This window comes from Mus caroli, unplaced genomic scaffold, assembly GCF_978045245.1.
Source record: "Mus caroli unplaced genomic scaffold, Mus_caroli_1 scaffold_15, whole genome shotgun sequence".
NCBI classification, from domain to species: domain Eukaryota; kingdom Metazoa; phylum Chordata; class Mammalia; order Rodentia; family Muridae; genus Mus; species Mus caroli.
In genome coordinates, this window is record NW_028227270.1 from 99,573,482 (window position 1) to 99,591,797 (window position 18,316).

An 18,316-nucleotide genomic window follows, 5' to 3' on the forward strand; every position below is an offset into this window, starting at 1 on the left:
CTTTTTTAATACTTCTTCATTTACAGCCCGAGCTTTGTTATTCTAGTGATAGCGATGACATCTGTGTGTGAAAACAGTCTAATGAAATGGTCTGATTTATGTAAATGAAATCTTTCAACTTAGACCCAGTCAGGACACCACCGAGTTGAGTCCTGGTCCTCCCATCGTCCTAGAGCGGAGCCGGAAACTACTGGGCTGGAACGCAGATTTTGAGAGACGCGTGACTGACCCTGCGACCAGGGCGAGGGGGACGTAGGTGATCGGGTTCCAGCGGAGAGAGAACGGCAAACTTGGGACTCTCAAGAGGCGGGTCTGGCTGATACACAGAAACCCTCCGCACCTCGGAGCTGGGAGGACCAGAAGCTGGTGCGTGACGGAAGCTGCGGGGCATGGGAGAGGGAGGGAGCTCAGGACGTAGTTGGTGAGGCGGTTTCCTGCTGTTGCGTAGCTCAAGCTGACCGCAAGCTCCAGGGTAGCTCCTGCTTCAGCTTTCTGATGGCTGTTATTGCCAGCACTCCTGGGTTCTGTTGCTTTATTTTGTTGTGAGGATTTTTTTCCCTCTTTTTGTTTGTTGTTGTTTGGTTTTAAGAGCGTTTCGTGAAGCCCGTGTTGGCCTCATCATTTGGCGGCGTATACTCTTAATTTGAACTTCTGTTTATCCTTCCATCTCCGAGCTCTGAGATCATAAGCTGGAGCTGCCACACATGGCTTCTGCGTGTTTAAGTAGTTAAGTAGTTACCACTGTAAGTAAATAGAACATTTGAGTAGATAATCCAAAATAGATGGGTAGACAGAGGCAGCTTTAAAAGGCATACGTGAGAGAACAGCGAATACAGAGGCCCTAAAGCTGGAGCTTGTCTGTCTTATTTAGGGATTAACGAGGGCACCAGGGTATTTCGAACGCAGTGAATAAGATTACCACAGAGGATAAGTATGTGGACAAAGTGGGCATTTGGTTGTGTGAGGAACTTGATCTTGGGGTGATAGAAGGACATACTCAGACAGGTCTTGTAATTGGACACCCATAATGTGCATAGATTAGAGGATGAGCAGAAATGAAATCAAGACTGGGTTGCAAACCAAAGTTGGGTGCAATTAAAAACCTGCATCTGAGCATAGTGACTAGTTTCTATAATCCTAGCACTTGGGAAAATTGCCCATTATGGGGGGCTAGGGAGTGAGAGCCTTGGGGGAAAAGGAAACCTGGCAGGAAATCGGGCAGGAAGTGAAGACTGACTGTTGTGGAAGTTGTGACTAGGTGGATCCCACAGCTTTTGCTTCTGGATCAGATGTACACACACAAGAGAGAGAAGGAAAAAATAAATTCATAATTCGGGGTCTGTAGATTTAAAAAAGGACCAAAAGTAAGTTCAGTCCACCGTTGGTGGTTCACGTCTTTAATCCCAGGTTTGTAAGGCAAAAGCAGTCAGATCTCTGAGTTCAAGGCCAACCTGATCTACGGGACAAATTGCTGGACAAACAGAGCTACACAGAGAAACCCTGTGTGTGTATGGGGGAAGGGGTCTGGAAGGGGGGCAACCCAAACAAACAAACAAACAAAAACAAAAAAACCCCTGAAGATCAGCTTGGAAACCTGTGTAAAATCATAAATTCTTCAACTCTTCAAGTTTTGTCTGTAGTGTAAAGTCGTTCTTAGTGTGAGGTCGTTCTTAGTGTAAGGTCCTTCTTAGGTGTCTGTGGAGATTGACTGAGCAAGGGAAGCACAGGTGGAGCAGCTCTGTTGGCTTGTTGATTGTGACATGAGCTGTGACTAATCAATAAGAAGAAAAAGGTTAAAGGGTTTTCCCTGTAAGAGTGGGATATATAAGGAACCATGAACAAACAGCAGTGGTATCGCAAGTTTGGTCGTTAAAGCATAAGGAAAATTTAGACCATCTTAAATGTTAAACTTGATCTTGATGGTGATGGAAACTCATTGTGTGCAACATGCTTCACTTCCCTGGTAGGAAGATCTCAGGCGCAGTGTGGGAAGTAGTCCGTGTTGGGAAGACCAGCCTTTAAAGAGCAGTGGTTCTCAGCCTTCCTAATGCTGCCTGTGCCCCTTTAAGACAGGTCCTCGTGTTGTGATCTCCAACCACAAAATTATTTTCATTGCTACTCTATACCTGTAATTTTTCTGCTATTATGAATTGTAATATAAATATTTTTGGAGACAGAGCTTTGCCAAGGGGGTCACGACCCACAGATTGAGAACCACTGAGTAAGAGAAGTCTGAGTAAGAGAGCATGCCATCAAGAAAATACAAGGGTGGACATGAGGGATATGAAGCCGTAGAATCAGAAGAACTCAAGGTTGCTGGAGAGATGGCTCCGCAGTTAAGAGCACTTTTGGGTCTTCTAGAAGACTCATATTCAAATCCCAACACCCACTGGTAACTCTAAATTCAAGAGATCTACACCCTCTTCTGGCTCTCTTTAGGCACACATGTGATGCACAGATATATGTGCAGGCAAAACATCCATACACATTTTTGAAAAGAACTTGATTAATTATATACATACAGTATAAAAGAAAGGGAAGAGAATACTCAGTCTTCTGCCTTAAATGTCAGGGTCACTGGACTTCCTTCCGAAGACAGGTTAAACTACGGTGTATATGTATATATATTTAATCACATTGTAGAACTGAGTCACCACTAATTTATGTGATATGCCTGTATCAGAGTTCTTATGGCCTTTAAAAAGAGATTTGTTTTTTAAATTATTTATGTATGCCCAAGTACGTGCACTCGTACGCTCAAGTACAGTTGTCCTTGGAAGCCAGCACGGTCCTCACATCTCCTGGTGCTGCAGTTACTGGTGTTGTGAGCTGCCCAGCAGGGCTTCAGGGAGCCTCACTGGGATTCTCTGAAAGAGCAGGCTATTTTCTTAGCCACAGAGCCATCTCCTCAGCCCCTTTATTAGATATATTTAAAGAAATAGGATCGATTTTTTTTTTTATATTGATTTTGGTCAACAGATGTCTAAAAAGAGATTTATTAAAATACAAACATGACAGTTGAATGAAGATTGTTTGGGAAGAGGATCATGGGGGGGGCAACTGATCAAAATATATGTGTGTGATGTGTCATGATGAAATCCATTGTTGTACATAGTTAATAAATGCTAATTTTAAAAAGAGTAGGAACAATGCCAAAGATTTATTACAAGGAATGCCTCATGATTATCAAGTCCTAAGATCTTCGGGAGAATTAGCAAGCTAAAAACAAAACATCAAATAATTTTGTTGTAGTGCAAGTCAAAGCCCTGTGTACCACAGAAGCTGGGTATTTCGTTTAAGTCTGAAGGCAAAAGACTTAGGATCCAGGAGAACTGAATTCTCAGTTCCGAGCTGAAGGGAAACCTAATACCTTAGTGACTGACTTGAAGGTGCTACAGAGGAAGTCTTACTCATTTGTGAGAGGATGCGTCCTTTTGTTCTCTGACCTTCTATTGATCTGGCAAGGTCTACTGCATTGTGAAGGATAGACTGTTTTACTCTGTCTACAGTCTGTTAACTTAAATATTAAATCCAAAATCATTTTAACCAAATATTTTCACCCAGGTCTCAGAAGTGACTTAGAAACTAACCAACACAGTACTAACCTGATATTTTCTGACCAACAAACGTCACATCCTTGGACTTTCTCAAGCCTCTACTAATAGGTCATGCTACTCTGAGCCTCTCACATCCTTGCTGCTTGAGAGGTACGAGTGGGAGGGTTGTTTCAGCTCAGACATATGAGGCCTCATTGAGCAACACAGCAAAACCACATCACAAACAAACAAATACTAGTAATGGCTTTTAAATGTAATGATTAGGTTATAAGCTTCCTGGCTCGGCCTCTGGAATGTTGTGATACAGACCTGAAGGACCCCATCTGCTTTAAATCTTTGCTGTTTTGTTTTTAATGCAAGCATTGGCTTTCAAGTGGTTCACTTAGCTGTGTCTCCTTAATCTAGAACAATAACCTCCTAACATACATCTGCTTTTTTGCTTTGGGGAAATTGGATTCATGCCTGTCATAGATTGTCTGAGTTCTGGATTCTCAGAAAGTTTCCTCAGTAAATTCATGATAAATAATATTTATTAAAAGTGTTCCATAGGTAATGGGGCCTTGTTATTGATGCTGCTACACTTGGTCCTTGGGTACATTTGCAGCTGCCAGGTACCTTTATCTTCTTTTTATTGCTACACCGCGGGTGGTTAGCCCTGAGAATGCTCTGTTCTCCCCTCTTCTCACCCCGTGCTTTTAGCATTCATGTGTGCCTCTCACCTGAATCATTTGAGAGTTTTAAAATGGCAGTTTTTCAAATCTATTCCAATTTCTAGTTTGGGTGGCAACCTATGAAAGTTTTCTCGCTTTGCTTATATATTCTTAAGAGTAGCTGCTTTGGAGAACACAAATGACTCGAAGGAAACAGCCCTCAGGAAAGATTACTTGTTGCTGCTGTTATTACTAGCACGGCCGTTTCTGTGACTTGTGTTTTTAGGAGTGCCTCTCAGGATACAGTCAAGAGAAAAGTCTCCAAAACAGAGTGCCTGAAGCAAGGGATGGCACTGGCCTTGGTGAGTGTGTGTTCATCATCTTTCCTTTTTTTTCTTTTTAACTTCTTTGAGAGTTTTCAACAACATGTTCTGATCATATTCTGTTCCCACACATACCTCTTCCCAGATCCACCCTAGCAAGCGTGCATACTCTTTGGCTCCCCTGAATCTGAAGGAGGAGCTTCAGGTAATGAGAGAATCACTGTTGTTCATGGTGTCAGAGGTCTGGCCTGGGGGGGCGGTCCTAACAGACTAAATTTAGTGACTTGTCGCTCAGTCCGATGAGAGAGACGTGTGGTAGTGAAGCAAGATAAGAATCAGTTACTTAGCAAGTCCATATTGGGAAGAAACAGGAAAACAGTGACCTTAGCCCTGTCTTCAGTGCCCTGACTCAGAATTAAATGGGGGGAAAGGACAAGAGCCGAGGTGAAGGGGAGCAAATAGCAGTCCTTGTCAGTCTGTCTTGGACAAACTGGTCAGTCAGTATTTCATGCTGGTTCTGTAAAGTCCTGATCCCTCCAGCAAAGTCATTACTGCTGAGGCAGCCAGTGCTGCTCAGTGGATCCCATCATGGGTGATCTGTCTGCAGAGTTCTTGGGGTCATGAAAACAACTTATTCTTATCTTGGTGACGTTAGCCTTAAAAGGGAACTAGAAGCTGTGTGTAGTGGTATAGGACGTTAATCCCAGCACTCAGTAACAGGTAGATCTCCGTGAGGCCAGCCTGGTATATTTGGTACCAAATTCCAGGCCAGTTACAGCCACATAGTAAGAGCCTGACTCAAAAGAAAAAAAGAAAAGAGGAGTGGGGCTACTAGCAAGGCTAGGGAAGTTAGGGACTGTCAAGCTTTGCTCGCCAGTGGTCAGAGAGACAGTTCTTGAATGATTAGGGTATATGTGCAGAGTTGAGTAGAAATCTGACTTTAAAGTTTAAGGTAGCTAAGGAGATATAGTTGTAGATCCAAGTCTGTGCTTTAAGCCACTGTTAAAACTACTGTGCTTGGGAACAGGGATTCAAAGTTCAAGGGGACAGAAAAGGCGTTGGGCAGGAGCCATTGTGCAAACAGTTCAGGCAGCTGCGCTATGAGGAAAGCACTGGACCTCGAGAGGTTTTACGCCGGCTCAGGGAGCTCTGCAGACAGTGGCTGCGGCCTGAGACCCACAGCAAGGAGCAGATCCTGGAGCTGCTGGTACTGGAGCAGTTCCTGACCATCCTGCCAAGAGATCTGCAGGTCCAGGTGCTCGAGCACCACCCAGAGACTGGGGAGGAACTGGTGGGAATACTGGAAGATTTGCAGCTGGACCGTGGAAAAGCAGGAGAGCAGAAGGTAAGGGGTGCAGGTGCCCATTTGCAGGAAAGTAAGAAGTGAGTCCCCAGGTCACATAGGTGGACATGAGCACAGCAGCGGGCGGGGCACTGCTCACTGCTGGTCAGTGTGGGCCTCGCCTCACCTTTGCCATCCCTGGTGAGGCTGAAGTGTGCGGAGGCTCTCCTTTCAGCCTCTTCTTAGCCTCTTGAAAGGTTTCTTTGTTCTCTTTTCTGACATTGAAGTGGTTTTTTTGTAAACCAGTTTCCTAATTATCTGTACTTATCTCTAGGACTCAGCCCAAAGAAGCAGACCAACGGTGCTGGTTGGCGAGCCAGCCCCTCGCAGGGAAGCACAGGAGCAGCCTGGGTGTGCGCTTCCTCAGAAGCCTGAGGAGAGAGGTAAGAACCAAATGGCATCTTTTTGCATTTGAATTATGGTAGGCCATGCAGTGCCTCTGCCTTGGCACTCTTAGCATTTTGGTATTTGTTTTTATTAGGCCTGCTGTGGCTTAATTTGTATACATAATCTAAACTGTAGCCTCTCTGGTCAGTGCAGGTTTTTGTTTTTGTTTTGTTGTTGTTGTTTTGTTTGGTTTTGTATATACAATAAACTTAGTAACACAGTCAAGATTTAAAAGATCTACAACTCCAAACAATTTGAATGAACAACACACCAAGGAGAAGTGCAGCTGAGCCTAGCTGTTGCTCTTCCCTGAGGCAAAAAAGTCTCAGACAGAGTTTCCTTATTGCCTCTCCGGTCTCCTTCACAGCACTGTGAATGGCAGTGCTGGGGGGGTGGGGTGGGGGGAGTGTTAATCAGTTTCTTTGGCTCTGCTTTGTTACTGTTCTATTTCTTACTTTTAGTCAGTCTCTCTCTCTCTCTCTCTCTCTCCCCCTCCCCCCCCCCCTTGTTTTTTGACACAGGGTCTTCCTGTGCAGCTTTGATTGATCTCAACTACAACTATGTAGATCAGCTGGCCTTGAACTCTCTAATGTCTTTGATGCTTTCACTAAGTTATGTTGTAGTCTTCTCTGTCACTTAAATACAAATGTATTGATGTCTCTCCTTGCTTAGATTCCTTAGTGAACTGGGAAATGCTATTCTGTTTTTTCACATGAAGTACTGTGGCCACATTGGGAAGAGGAACAGAGAGATACAGCGTTCGCTTCCCTCAGGCAATACCGAGTTGTGCTGCGCCTCCCACTCATAGGCACTCTGTTGGCCTGTTCATTTCCATTTCCCCTTCCTGTTTCTCTCTTCTGGCTCCCTCCTGCCTCATTCATCCTATTCCCTGCTCCAGGCTCCCCATTCACTCACTGTCTGGGTCAGTGTCCTCGCCTGTTCACTCATGGGAAGTTAACTTCCAGTTTCTGGCTTCTTTCTCTCTTTCCATAGTTAAAGAGCCAAGTTTTGTTTTGTGCCCTGAATCTGGTATAGATCCCCTCTGAGGGGAACAAATCATATTTCAACATGATGTTTTTGTGAATGCATTATTCTCAGGGTCTTATTATGGTACTGTTGATTTATTGTTAAGAACTTAAACACTTTTTCCAAGATTACATACTACTCAGTGATAAAATTGGCACCATGTCAACTCATCTTCATTTGTCAAAGTACCTTCCCTGTTTAACTTGATGGCCCTCAGATGACCTGATTTATGGTGCTTTTTTGTTTCCCAGGTGACAAATCATGATCAAGAATATGCAGTCATGCTTAGTAGCTTCTGTGTGTGTAACGTATGTCACATAATAAAATATAGAACATTTAAAATAAATCACCTCCCACCACAACCCCTGCCCTTCCCCAAAGCCAATCTGGTTAACACTTTCCCGGATGTCAGGCTGGACGTGCTGGTGCTGTAACTGTGGGACCTGAGAGGAGAGGATTAGGTTAGGCCATGGTATTCTGCATAGTGAAAACTTACCTCAAAAAAAACCACAGTTTCTTGTAAATCACTTTATTTATATATATATATATATATATATATATATATATATATATATATATATATAAAATAATCATAAGCAAAATTTTGTTGTTGTTTTTTTACTTTGTGAGGATTGAAGCGATCTCATCTCTTAAGAACACTTTTAAAGAGGACCTGGTTTCAGTTTCATCACCTACATTGTAGCTCACAACATTCTGTAACTCCAGTTTCCAGGAATTGGACAGCCTCTTATGGTTTCCTTGGCACTGCATGCATGTTGTGTACATGCATACATGCAAATAAAACACACATAACATGTTTTTACATTTATACACATGGCTTTATTTAAGTATTTCCTGCTATTTGCAGATTCCTTTCCCTGAACACCAAAAATAACCCTGAACACCAAAAATAAAATAATTAGTGATATATATATATTTAATATTTCAGGTAAAGAGACAAGGAGTGAGAATGGGAAGCTCATTGCAGGGACAGACTCTTGTGAAAGAATGGAATCATATTGTACCATGATTGAACCCATTGAGGCCCAGTGTGAGGACCTGAGCTTGAAAAAGAATCCAGCCATGCCCAAGGAAAAAACTAACAGCCAATGCTTGGGAACTACGGAGAGACTTGTTCAGAACTCAGGCCTGATTGAACATGACAGGGCACATACAGGAGAAATGTCCCGGGAATCTGTAGGATCTCAGAGTTCTGTTGCTGCTGACCATCAGGAAGTCTCTAAAGACAAAGGCCATCCCTGCCAGGAGTGCGGGAAAGTCTTTCAGAGAAGTTCACACCTCATCAGACATCAGAAAATCCATCTTGGGGAGAAGCCTTACCAGTGCAAAGAGTGTGGAAAAGTCTTTAGCCAAAATGCAGGTCTTTTGGAGCATCTCAGGATCCATACTGGAGAAAAACCCTATCTGTGTATTCATTGTGGAAAGAACTTCAGGCGAAGCTCTCATCTTAATCGACACCAAAAAATTCACAGTCAGGATGAGCCCCGAGAATGCAAGGAGTGTGGGAAAACCTTTAGTCGGGCCCTCCTCCTCACCCACCATCAGAGAGTCCATGGTCGTTCCAAAAGACATCACTGTAACGAGTGTGGGAAAGCCTTCAGCTTGACCTCCGACCTTATTCGACATCATAGGATTCACACTGGGGAAAAACCTTTCAAATGTAACGTGTGTCAGAAAGCTTTCCGCCTAAATTCACACTTAGATCAGCATGTTAGAATCCACAATGAAGAAAAACCTTACAAGTGCAGTGAATGCAATGAAGCCTTCAGGCAGAAGTCTGGTCTCTTTCAGCATCAGAGACATCACCATAAAAGCAAACTGGCTTGATGAGGTTCTCTGTTTGAAATATCAAAATGTTACATTCATAAGCAAACAGCGCCTTTTGAAAGAACTCACGACGGCTTCAGGATTCTTGGAAGCCATTTGCCTCCGTTGCGCCCCTCTCTTGGCTTTACTTAAAGCCATAAGTAGACTATAATAATTTACCAGAATAGCAGAATCAGAGTTAAACAAGTATTCACTACAGAACTTCTCAGAGCTTTCGATGTGATACGTACATGATTATTTATCTCTTAAGTATTAGCTTTATGTGTGAATGAAGTGTTTGAAATCAGTAAGTCAAGTGCCTATAGATTTATACAGAACAAGATCAAGCTGATATTTTTGTAAGTACTGTAGCAACAGGCTCCTAAAACATAAAATTAATGAGGGTTGGGGAGATGGCTCAGTGGTTTAACCAAGTTGCTATGCAAGTGGAAGGACTGTTTTGGATCCCCAGCACCCATGTAAAGTCAAATGAGTATGTGGCCAGCCTGTGGCCTGTGGTCCCACCCCTCAGGTGGCAAAAATGGGATCTTTAGAGCAAGCTGGCTAGCCAGACTAGCTGTATCAGCAAACTTTGGACTCAGGGGAGGGAGTTTGGAGAGCAGTTGGTGGAGTTCTTGAGGAAGACTCCTGATGATAATCTAAGTGCACGTGTCCATACACATGTAGAGCCATACCCGCAAACATCATACATGTGAAAAGACAAATCCTAAGGAGCTAGAGTTAGCAGTTAACATATCTGCTCTTGCAGAGGACCCATCCATTTTCAGTTCCTAGCACCTCCATAGCACAGTGTCTCAGTTCCAGTTCTGGGGATCTGCTGGCCTTCTCAGGCTTCTGTACACAGTGGTCCACAGAAACTGGTGGACACACACACAACTGGTAAGATATTTTTAAGCCCAAAATAAATCTAATAATGCTTAGAAATACACATTCTCAAGGGTCTAACATAGGTTAACTGAACATTTTCCCTATTAGGTTCACACACACACTGGCTGCATAGCCACTTTACCCATGTACCGTCAGTGAATGCATTTCTGAAAGCTTTTGCTGTTTAACTATAGAACCTACCCTTAGGATTAGCTCATGTCATTTTACATTTCCTGCCTATTTTAACCACAGTATCACAGTGTTTCAAATTATAAATCAAGGTTTTACCTAAACTATGCAAGAGACTTTGAGTCATTTGAGTGAACTGTGTTGACGTATTCTAAGCAGCGACCTCCTTACTGGGCAGCAACAGTGCCAGTACAGTGATTGCTTGAAGGACACCTTTTTTTCATGAATGTCCCATGGGGGAAAATGGGGTTTTCCCCCTTTGATACCAATGATGCAAATTTAAATGATACTTGTTTTGATATCATTTTGACCATTCAAATCAAATCAGCTGGGAGAGATCATGCCATCAGGTCACATGGACTGTCTTGCTAGTGATGGAAAGTAAGCTCGGGGTCTTCCCAAGCCCAGCACCCGACCGCTAACCATGGCTTGTGGTTGGTAATTGCACAGGGTGTACTTCTCAGGGAAAGGGCTTCTTAAGTTATGCCGCTTTGGGAAGAGAAGGGGACCCTTGTAGTGACTACAAGTTGGTTTCACTACACTTGGCTTACAAATAAGCCAAGAACTTAGCAACATAGAAATGTTATTTTGCTTGTCCGATAGAGAAGGATAGAGTGAGTCAGTCCAAGACAGATCCATGGTAAACCTAGTCAGCTTGCTGCCAGTCATGTCTAAGGAGGGGACAGGCCAAGGACTGCTAGGCACCTAGGCGCAATTCTGACATTAATCTTCCGTTTCATTCCCACCCACCCTTTTTTTTTTTTTTTTTTTTTTGGTTTTTCGAGACAAGGATTCTCTGTGTAGTCCTGACTGTCCTGGAACTCACTTTGTAGACCAGGCTGGTCTCGAACTCAAGAAATCCGCCTTCCTCTGCCTCCCAAGTGCTGGGATTACAGGCGCGCGCCACCACATCTGGCTCGTTTCATCCCCTTTTAACCAAGCTTTGCTCTGCACAAAATAAGGCCCTCTTCCCTTGTTAAGATTTTGGCCTAAGATACACTCTAAGCAAAATTGGGGAGAGCTGCACAAAGGGACTGGCTGAACTGAGAAGAACCTCTCTTGGACCTTTTGCCCACACTATGCATGTGATAGTTGCAACTTCAGCAGTCATATGGCCTTAAAAACTGATGGCATGGACCAAGGTTAGGTCCTCAACACCACGCAAAATAACAGTGTTAGCATGTGATCAGTCTCCTTCATGTTTAACTCCTACCCACACCAAACGTGCATGTAACAGGCCAGTAACCCGTGTAACTCCTAAGCCTCAGAAGAAACACTGTCTTAGAACATGCTTTACATCTGTACTGTGGAACATTCTTTTATGCATCACTGTTTGTGTGAAAGTGATGTCCCTTTTCTGGCCTTTCTCTTAGCTTCTCCTTTTACTTCCAAACAGCATGGCCCTTAAAAATTAGAGAACTTATCAAAATTTTAAATGCACATTACTCTTCGTCAGTTTGTGTGTGTAATATTTACTCAACAGATATATTTAAAGCAACATAAAAACATAATTATTGATAGTGTAAAGAAAAATTTTTCTATGGAAATAGTGATACTGACAGTATTGTAAACAGTCTGTAAAGTGTTAATAAAGTTTCAAAGTAATTTTTGAATAAAGCTATAAAAAGAAAGTAAAGATTTTTAAATGGTGTTTCCTACAGCATTACTTAATAAAGAATGTAACTAAACTTGCATTGTTGAGGATAGTTAAGTAAATTATTGTACCCTATACAACGGAATATTGTTGGGATGTTTATAAACTATGCTTATGGGTCTGGGAGAGGCTCAGTTGGTAAAATGCCTATGACACAGACATGTGAGCTCAGATTCCCATTACCCAAGTAAAGTGGTAGTGATAGTAGTACAGAGCTATAATTCCCCTGGGGGTGTGGGGTCCCCAGAGCTTGCTGGCAGCCAATGTAGCTGCATCAGTGAGCCCCAAGATTCAGTAAGAGACCTTGTCTAAAAAATAAGGTTGAAGAGTTATAGAGAAAAGCCTCTGGCCTCGACCTCTTGCCTCCACTGTGGATGCTCATAAACACTCAAAACAATATTTTTCAGCTGCTATAGAAAAAGAATTGCTGTCTTAGCCAAATAATAAAGTGCAAATTTACATTTTGATTTCCATAAGTGCTTCAAAAGCTATTATTCTCAATGAACAAAATGTTCCCAAATGTCCTGAGAATTTATAAGGCATTTCTAGGAAGGCTGTGGAGGTGGATCTGCCAGTAAGCACTTGCCACCACACCTGAGTTCAATCCTTGAGACCCACAGAGCAAGAGAGCTCCGGGTTGTCATATGACCTCCCAGTCGAATACACAGGAAGTAAATATGGTTAACTTTTGAATTCAAGCTACCTGGGATTTTGCACGCATATAAGATCTGTATACTCACCTTAGGACTTTGTTGGGTATTTACCCATCTGACTGTCTGCACGAGACCCTGTAAAGGCCAACTCGGCTTTGTCTTTATGGAAGACAGTCTAGGAAAAATTTTCTTTTGTGGTGCTGGGGACCGAACCCAGTAAGTATGTCAAGCAAGAGCTCTCCCTCAGGTACATCCTACAGGTTTTTTGTTGAAATGATTTGCGGAAATGTGCGCGTGTTTGGTTTCTTCGAAACTACCAGGAGAGGTGCAGGTCAGGAAAAACACGACCTGGCTCCACCCGTGAACCAGAGATTGTCACCAGGCTCCTAAGGAGCTCAACGACTGCCGGAAGTTGCCAGTGAGTCTCCAGCTCCAACTACAGGAAGTGCCCCCTCGGTGCCCAGCTCCGTCTGCAGGAAGTGCCCCCTGTCCTTCATCCCTTTGGACCCCTTCCCGCCGACCTTCATCGTCGCGGGCTCGGAGACTAACAGCAAGTTACCGCCAGGCTGTGGCGCTCTGGCCTCTTGGCTCCGGTCGCAGGCTTTTTTAATGCGCTTCGGCACATCCTCGTAGAACACGTTCCCTAAACTTTTAAGCAGCAAATAGACACACTTAGCTGCTGGGCGCTGGTGTATATAATTTTAGCGTAGATCTGGGCACGTTAGAGCCCTGGCTAAGGCACCACAGGTACATCTATTACGTTCGTCCGGTCTTTGTTGGGTACCAGGTACGTGCTGCGATTCTAGTCTATGTAGAGGTCTGCCAGGAGCAGGGGTGACTGTGCAGTGATCTGCAATAGAAGCTGGAGAACTGGAGTACGTGCACCCAGAGGTGCACACCTGGTTGCCACCTGTGTGGCTCAGTTTTCCCATTCATATTTTAGGTTCGAGGGTAGCCACGGAAGATTATGCAGGTACAGAGCAGGTCTTATGTCAGTAGGAATTTACATTGGAAGGATGGGCCAATACAAAGCAGGAAGGAAAACTGTCACCTTGTGGTGAATTCGAGGAACTGGGAAGCCCATGGTTTTTTCAGTAGGTAGGAACAAACTTCTTTTATTCTAGGATTAACTTTACACGTGGAAAATAATTAGGTGCTTAATATAGTTGGTGGTAAACTATACGGGAGACGCAGGTAAGATTGGATTCTGGGAGTTTGAAGTTAGCCCAAGAAGAAGTTTCTGATAGTAGCCATGGTATTGTGTGTGTGTGTGTGTGTGTGTGTGTGTGTGTGTGTGTGTGTGTGTGTGTAAAATGGCAGTCTGACCTCAAAGGACGCTAGAAGTTTGTCCTCACCAACAAACAAGCAATGTTTCCTCTCTGAACACCGTTTGCAGCTCTCTAATTCGGTGCAGATGGATGGTTCCTATATGCTGTGTATACAAGACACAAGACTGGTTCCCACTTTCAACATCAGTTATAAGTTCCACTTTATTTTACCTATGCTTCTGACCCACTGGCTGGAAATCAGGGTTTTTACTAATTGCTCCCAGAGCCCAGATTTCACAGAACTCGGGAAACATGCTTACTGATGTGTTACAAAGTGTATTGCAAAGGATTCAGGTGAAGCAGATGATAGATAGCCCGGTGTTTACGAATAAGGGGTGTGGTGCTTCTATGCCCTCTGTGGAGGCATCAGTCTCCAACTGTTTGGAAGCTCCACATCCTGCCGTTTGGATTTTGATGGAAACATTATTATATAGACCTAGTTAATTGAATAACTGTTCAGTGGTCATCTATTTAATTTACAGCTTATCCCATCCAAAGGAGTTTTGTTTTGTTTGTTTTTAAAGCAACATGGCTCTAAGGACACCCACACTATTATATAACCACCACAATGAATTGAGATCTGCAAGCTAACTCAGGGATTATTCCTGGATAGTAAACATTTCTAGATGCTATAGAAGAGCTACTGTCTTCCTGGATTAATTTAGAAAACCACAAATGACAGCATTTTAGCATTGTTGTTCTTCACTTAAAATATTTTATACATCTACATATTAGTACATGTGCTGTTCCTTTTCATTTGTATTTAATAAATACATGTTCTGCCAATGTATAATTTTTATTATTATACTTTCATAGCTGGCCTCTTACTAATGAATTCCAGTACTGTAAAATTATCCTTTATTTACCTGATTTAATTGTCTCCAAGGCTTATTACCTCAATCTGCTAACTTAGGCCTTGTCCTGAACATTTCTAGCCTCCATACAACCTAATCTAGGTCTAGAATGTTTTCAGCCTCTGAGTCTTGCTGCTCACTAAGCTTACTCTTTCTAGTTCATTCTGATCTCTAGCTGGTTGGCCAATTCAGCTGTTCTGACTCAAATTCCTCCCCATGCCAACTGACTCAATCTGGCTTCTCTCCACTTCTGAATTGCTCTGTTTGGCCTCATAATCACTTTGAAAATGTGTTCTAATAGTTTGGCTCCTTCTCTGACTTGCTCTGTCTTCACCTGTGTCTAGCTTGTTCTGTCTTTAACCTGTCTCTGTAAAGCTCTCATGGTAAAATTGCCTCTCTCATTTTTCTCTCTGTGCGCACTGCTCTCTTAAGTAGCTTCCCTTTCCTCTCTCTTCTCATGAGAGTTGGGCAGATCTTATTCTGTCAAGTCTTTCTCTAATTCCTCACTTTGTCTGCCTCTCAATTTAGATATCACTCTCTTTGTTTGTTTGTAGAACATTAATTTAATATTTTCAACTGTTAATATTCAACAAACAATAGTTATTAAGATATATTTCCTTGTTATGTCTCCCTTTTCATTTCTGATTTTATTAATTTGGATACTGTCTCTGTGCCCTCCGGTTAGTCTGGCTAACGGTTTATCTATCTTGTTGATTTTCTCAAAGAACCAGCTCCTGGTTTTGTTGATTCTTTGAATGGTTCTTTTTGTTTCTATTTGGTTGATTTCAGCCCCAAGTTTGATTATTTCCTGCCGTCTACTCCTCCTGGGTGTACCTGCTTCCTTTTATTCTAAAGCCTTCAGGTGTGCTGTCAAGCTGTTAGTGTAAGCTCTCTGCAGTTTCTTTTTGGAGGCACTTAGAGCTATGAGTTTTCCTCTTACCACTGATTTCATTGTGTCCCATAAGTTATGGTATGATGTGTCTTCATTTTCATTAAATTCTAAAAAGTCTTTAATTTCTTTATTTCTTCTTTGACCAAGGTATCATTGAGTAGAGCGTTGTTCAGCTTCCATGTATATGTGTGCTTTCCGTTGCTTTTGTTGGTATTCAAGACCAGTCTCAGTCCATGGTGATCTGATAGGGTGCATGGGATTATCTCAATCTTCTGTATCTGTTGAGGCCTGCTTTGTGACCAATTATATTGGAGAAGGTACCATGAGGTCTTGAGAAGAAGGTATACTCTCTTGATTTAGGATGAAATGTTCTGTAGATATCTGTTAGATTCATTTGGTTCATAGCTTCTGCTAGTTTCACTGTGCTTCTGTTCAGTTTTTGTTTTCAGTTTTTGTTTCCATGATCTGTCCTTTGTTGAGAGTGGGGTGTTGAAGTCTCCCGCTATTATTGTGTGGGATGTGATGTATGCTTTAAGTTTTAGTAAAGTTTCTTTTATTAATGTGGGTGCCCTTGCATTTGGAGCATAGATGTTCAGAATTGAGAGTTCATCTTGGTAGATTTTTTTCTTTGACCACTATGAAGTGTCCTTCCTTATCTTTTTTGATAACTTTTGGTAGAAAGTTGATTTTATTCAATATTAGAATGGCTACTCCAGCTTGTTTCTTGGGACCATTTGCTTGGAAAATTGTTTTCCAACCTTTTACTCTGACATAGTGTCTGCCTTTGTCACTGAGGTATGTTTCCTGTATGCAGCAAAATGCTGGGTCCTGTTTATGTATCCAGTCTGTTAGTCTATGTCTTTTGGGGGGAATTGAGTCCATTGATGTAAAGAAATATTAAGGAACAGTGATTGTTACTTCCTGTTATTTTTGTTGTTAAAGGTGGAATCATGTTTGTGCAGCTATCTTCTTTTGGATTTGTTGAAAGATTACTTTCTTGCTTTTTCTAGGGTGTAGTTTCCCTCTTTCTGTTGGTGGTTTCCATCTATTATCCTTTGTAGTGCTGGATTTATGGAAAGACAGTGTGTAAATTTGGTATGGAATATCTTGGATTCTCTGTCTATGGTAGTTGAGAATTTTGCTGGGTATAGTAGCCTGGGCTGGCAATTGTGTTCTCTGAGGGTCTGTATGAGATCTGCCCAGGATCTTCTAGCTTTCATAGTCTCTGGTGAGAAGTCAGATGTAATTCTGATAGGTCTGCCTTTATATGTTACTTGACCTTTTCCCTTACTGCTTTTAATTTTCTTTCTTTGTTTAGTGCATTTGGTGTTTTGATTATTATGTGATGGGAGGAATTTCTCTTCTGGTCCAGTCTATTTGGAGTTCTGTAGGCATCTTGTATGTTCGTAGGCATCTCTTTCTTTAGGTTAGGGAAATTTTCTTCTATAATTTTGTGAAGATATTTACTGGCCCTTTAAGTTGGGAATTTTCACTCTCTTCTATACCTATTATCCTTAGGTTTTGGTCTTCTCATTGTGTCCTGGATTTCCTGGATGTTTTGTGTTAGGAGCTTTTTGCTTTTTGCATTTTCTTTGACTGTTGTGTCAATGTTTTCTATGGAATTGTCTGCACCTGAGATTCTCTCTTCTGTCTTTTGTATTCTGTTAGTGATGCTTGCATCTAAGACTCCTAATCTCTTTCCTAGGTTTTCTAACTGCAGGTTTGTCTCCTTTTGTGATTTCTTTATTGTTTCTACTTCCATTTTTAGATCTTGGATGGTTTTGTTCGTTTCCTTCGCCTCTCTGTGTTTTCCTGTAATTCTTTAAGGGATTTTTGTGTTTCCTCTTTAAGGGCTTCTAGCTGTTTACCTGTGTTCTCCAGTATTTCTTTAAGGGAGTTATTTATGACCTTCTTAAAGTCCTCTATCACCATTATGAGAAGTGATTTTAGATCTGAATCTAGCTTTTCTGGTATGATGGTATATCCAGGACTTGTTATGGTGGGAGAATTGGGTTTTGATGATGCCAAGTAACCTTGGTTTCTGTTGCTTCTGTTCTTATGTTTGCCTCCCACCATCTGATTATCTCTAGTGCTACCTGCCTTCCCTTTACCTGACTGGGGCCTGTCCTTCCTGTGATCTTGGTTGTGCCAGAACTCCTCAGAGATCAGTTCTCTCTGTGACCCTGTGATTCTGTGATCCTGAGATCCTGGGTGTGTCATAGCTCCTGGGAGTCAAGCTGCTCTGGGACCCTGAGATCCTGGTGTGACCAAGCTCCTCACGTCCTGGGATCCTGAGATCCTGTGGTCCTGGGCATGTTAGAGCACCTGGGAGTGGAGCTTCATCAGGGTATTGTGGGACTGGCTGCAGAGTTTGTGCCCAAGTTCTACTCAGAGCACTGGCCCAGACCAGAAGAAACCTGTGCCACTGGTCAGGCAGAGTTCTTGGATGCTTGGATCCCACTGATCCCAGTGTTGGGGCAGATGTTGTGTCTTCCTCACCTCTAATCCTATTCATCCAAAGGATTTTTGGAGTCACAAGCAAGACAACAGTAAATACCAGATGTATTTTACACTAACCCAGGAGATTTGTTGGATTAAGAGCAAAATTTTGCTTTAGGAAATACACATCAATGATGTGATGTACGAAACAAAACTATTGCAATAGTGGATGAAAATGGTAACTAAGGAAATGGGAAGGAAGGAATTGTTGTCAGAGATATTTTATAGAAATAATTAGCCAAACTCA

At 42.4% G+C, this 18,316-nt stretch overlaps 1 protein-coding gene across 4 annotated transcripts; it reads left to right on the forward strand.

The window, feature by feature from the left end:
- Positions 1 to 208: 208 nt before the first annotated feature.
- Positions 209 to 11,904, forward strand: Zscan26 (zinc finger and SCAN domain containing 26). Of its 4 annotated transcripts, none has more exons than XM_085831270.1 (6): positions 209 to 366; positions 4,494 to 4,569; positions 4,676 to 4,735; positions 5,558 to 5,875; positions 6,147 to 6,255; positions 6,781 to 7,785. In XM_085831270.1, the coding sequence occupies exons 2-6, from the start codon at positions 4,555 to 4,557 to the stop codon at positions 6,897 to 6,899; spliced, it is 621 nt and encodes a 206-aa protein (XP_085687396.1). In that variant the 5' UTR covers positions 209 to 366; positions 4,494 to 4,554; the 3' UTR covers positions 6,900 to 7,785. The 4 variants fall into 4 exon arrangements, with proteins under 4 accessions (XP_085687396.1, XP_085687395.1, XP_029324298.1 ...); XM_021181059.2 differs by lacking the exon at positions 6,781 to 7,785 and adding an exon at positions 8,235 to 11,904 and having other exon boundaries at positions 259 to 366; XM_085831269.1 differs by lacking the exons at positions 5,558 to 5,875; positions 6,781 to 7,785 and adding an exon at positions 8,235 to 11,904.
- Positions 11,905 to 18,316: the final 6,412 nt, after the last annotated feature.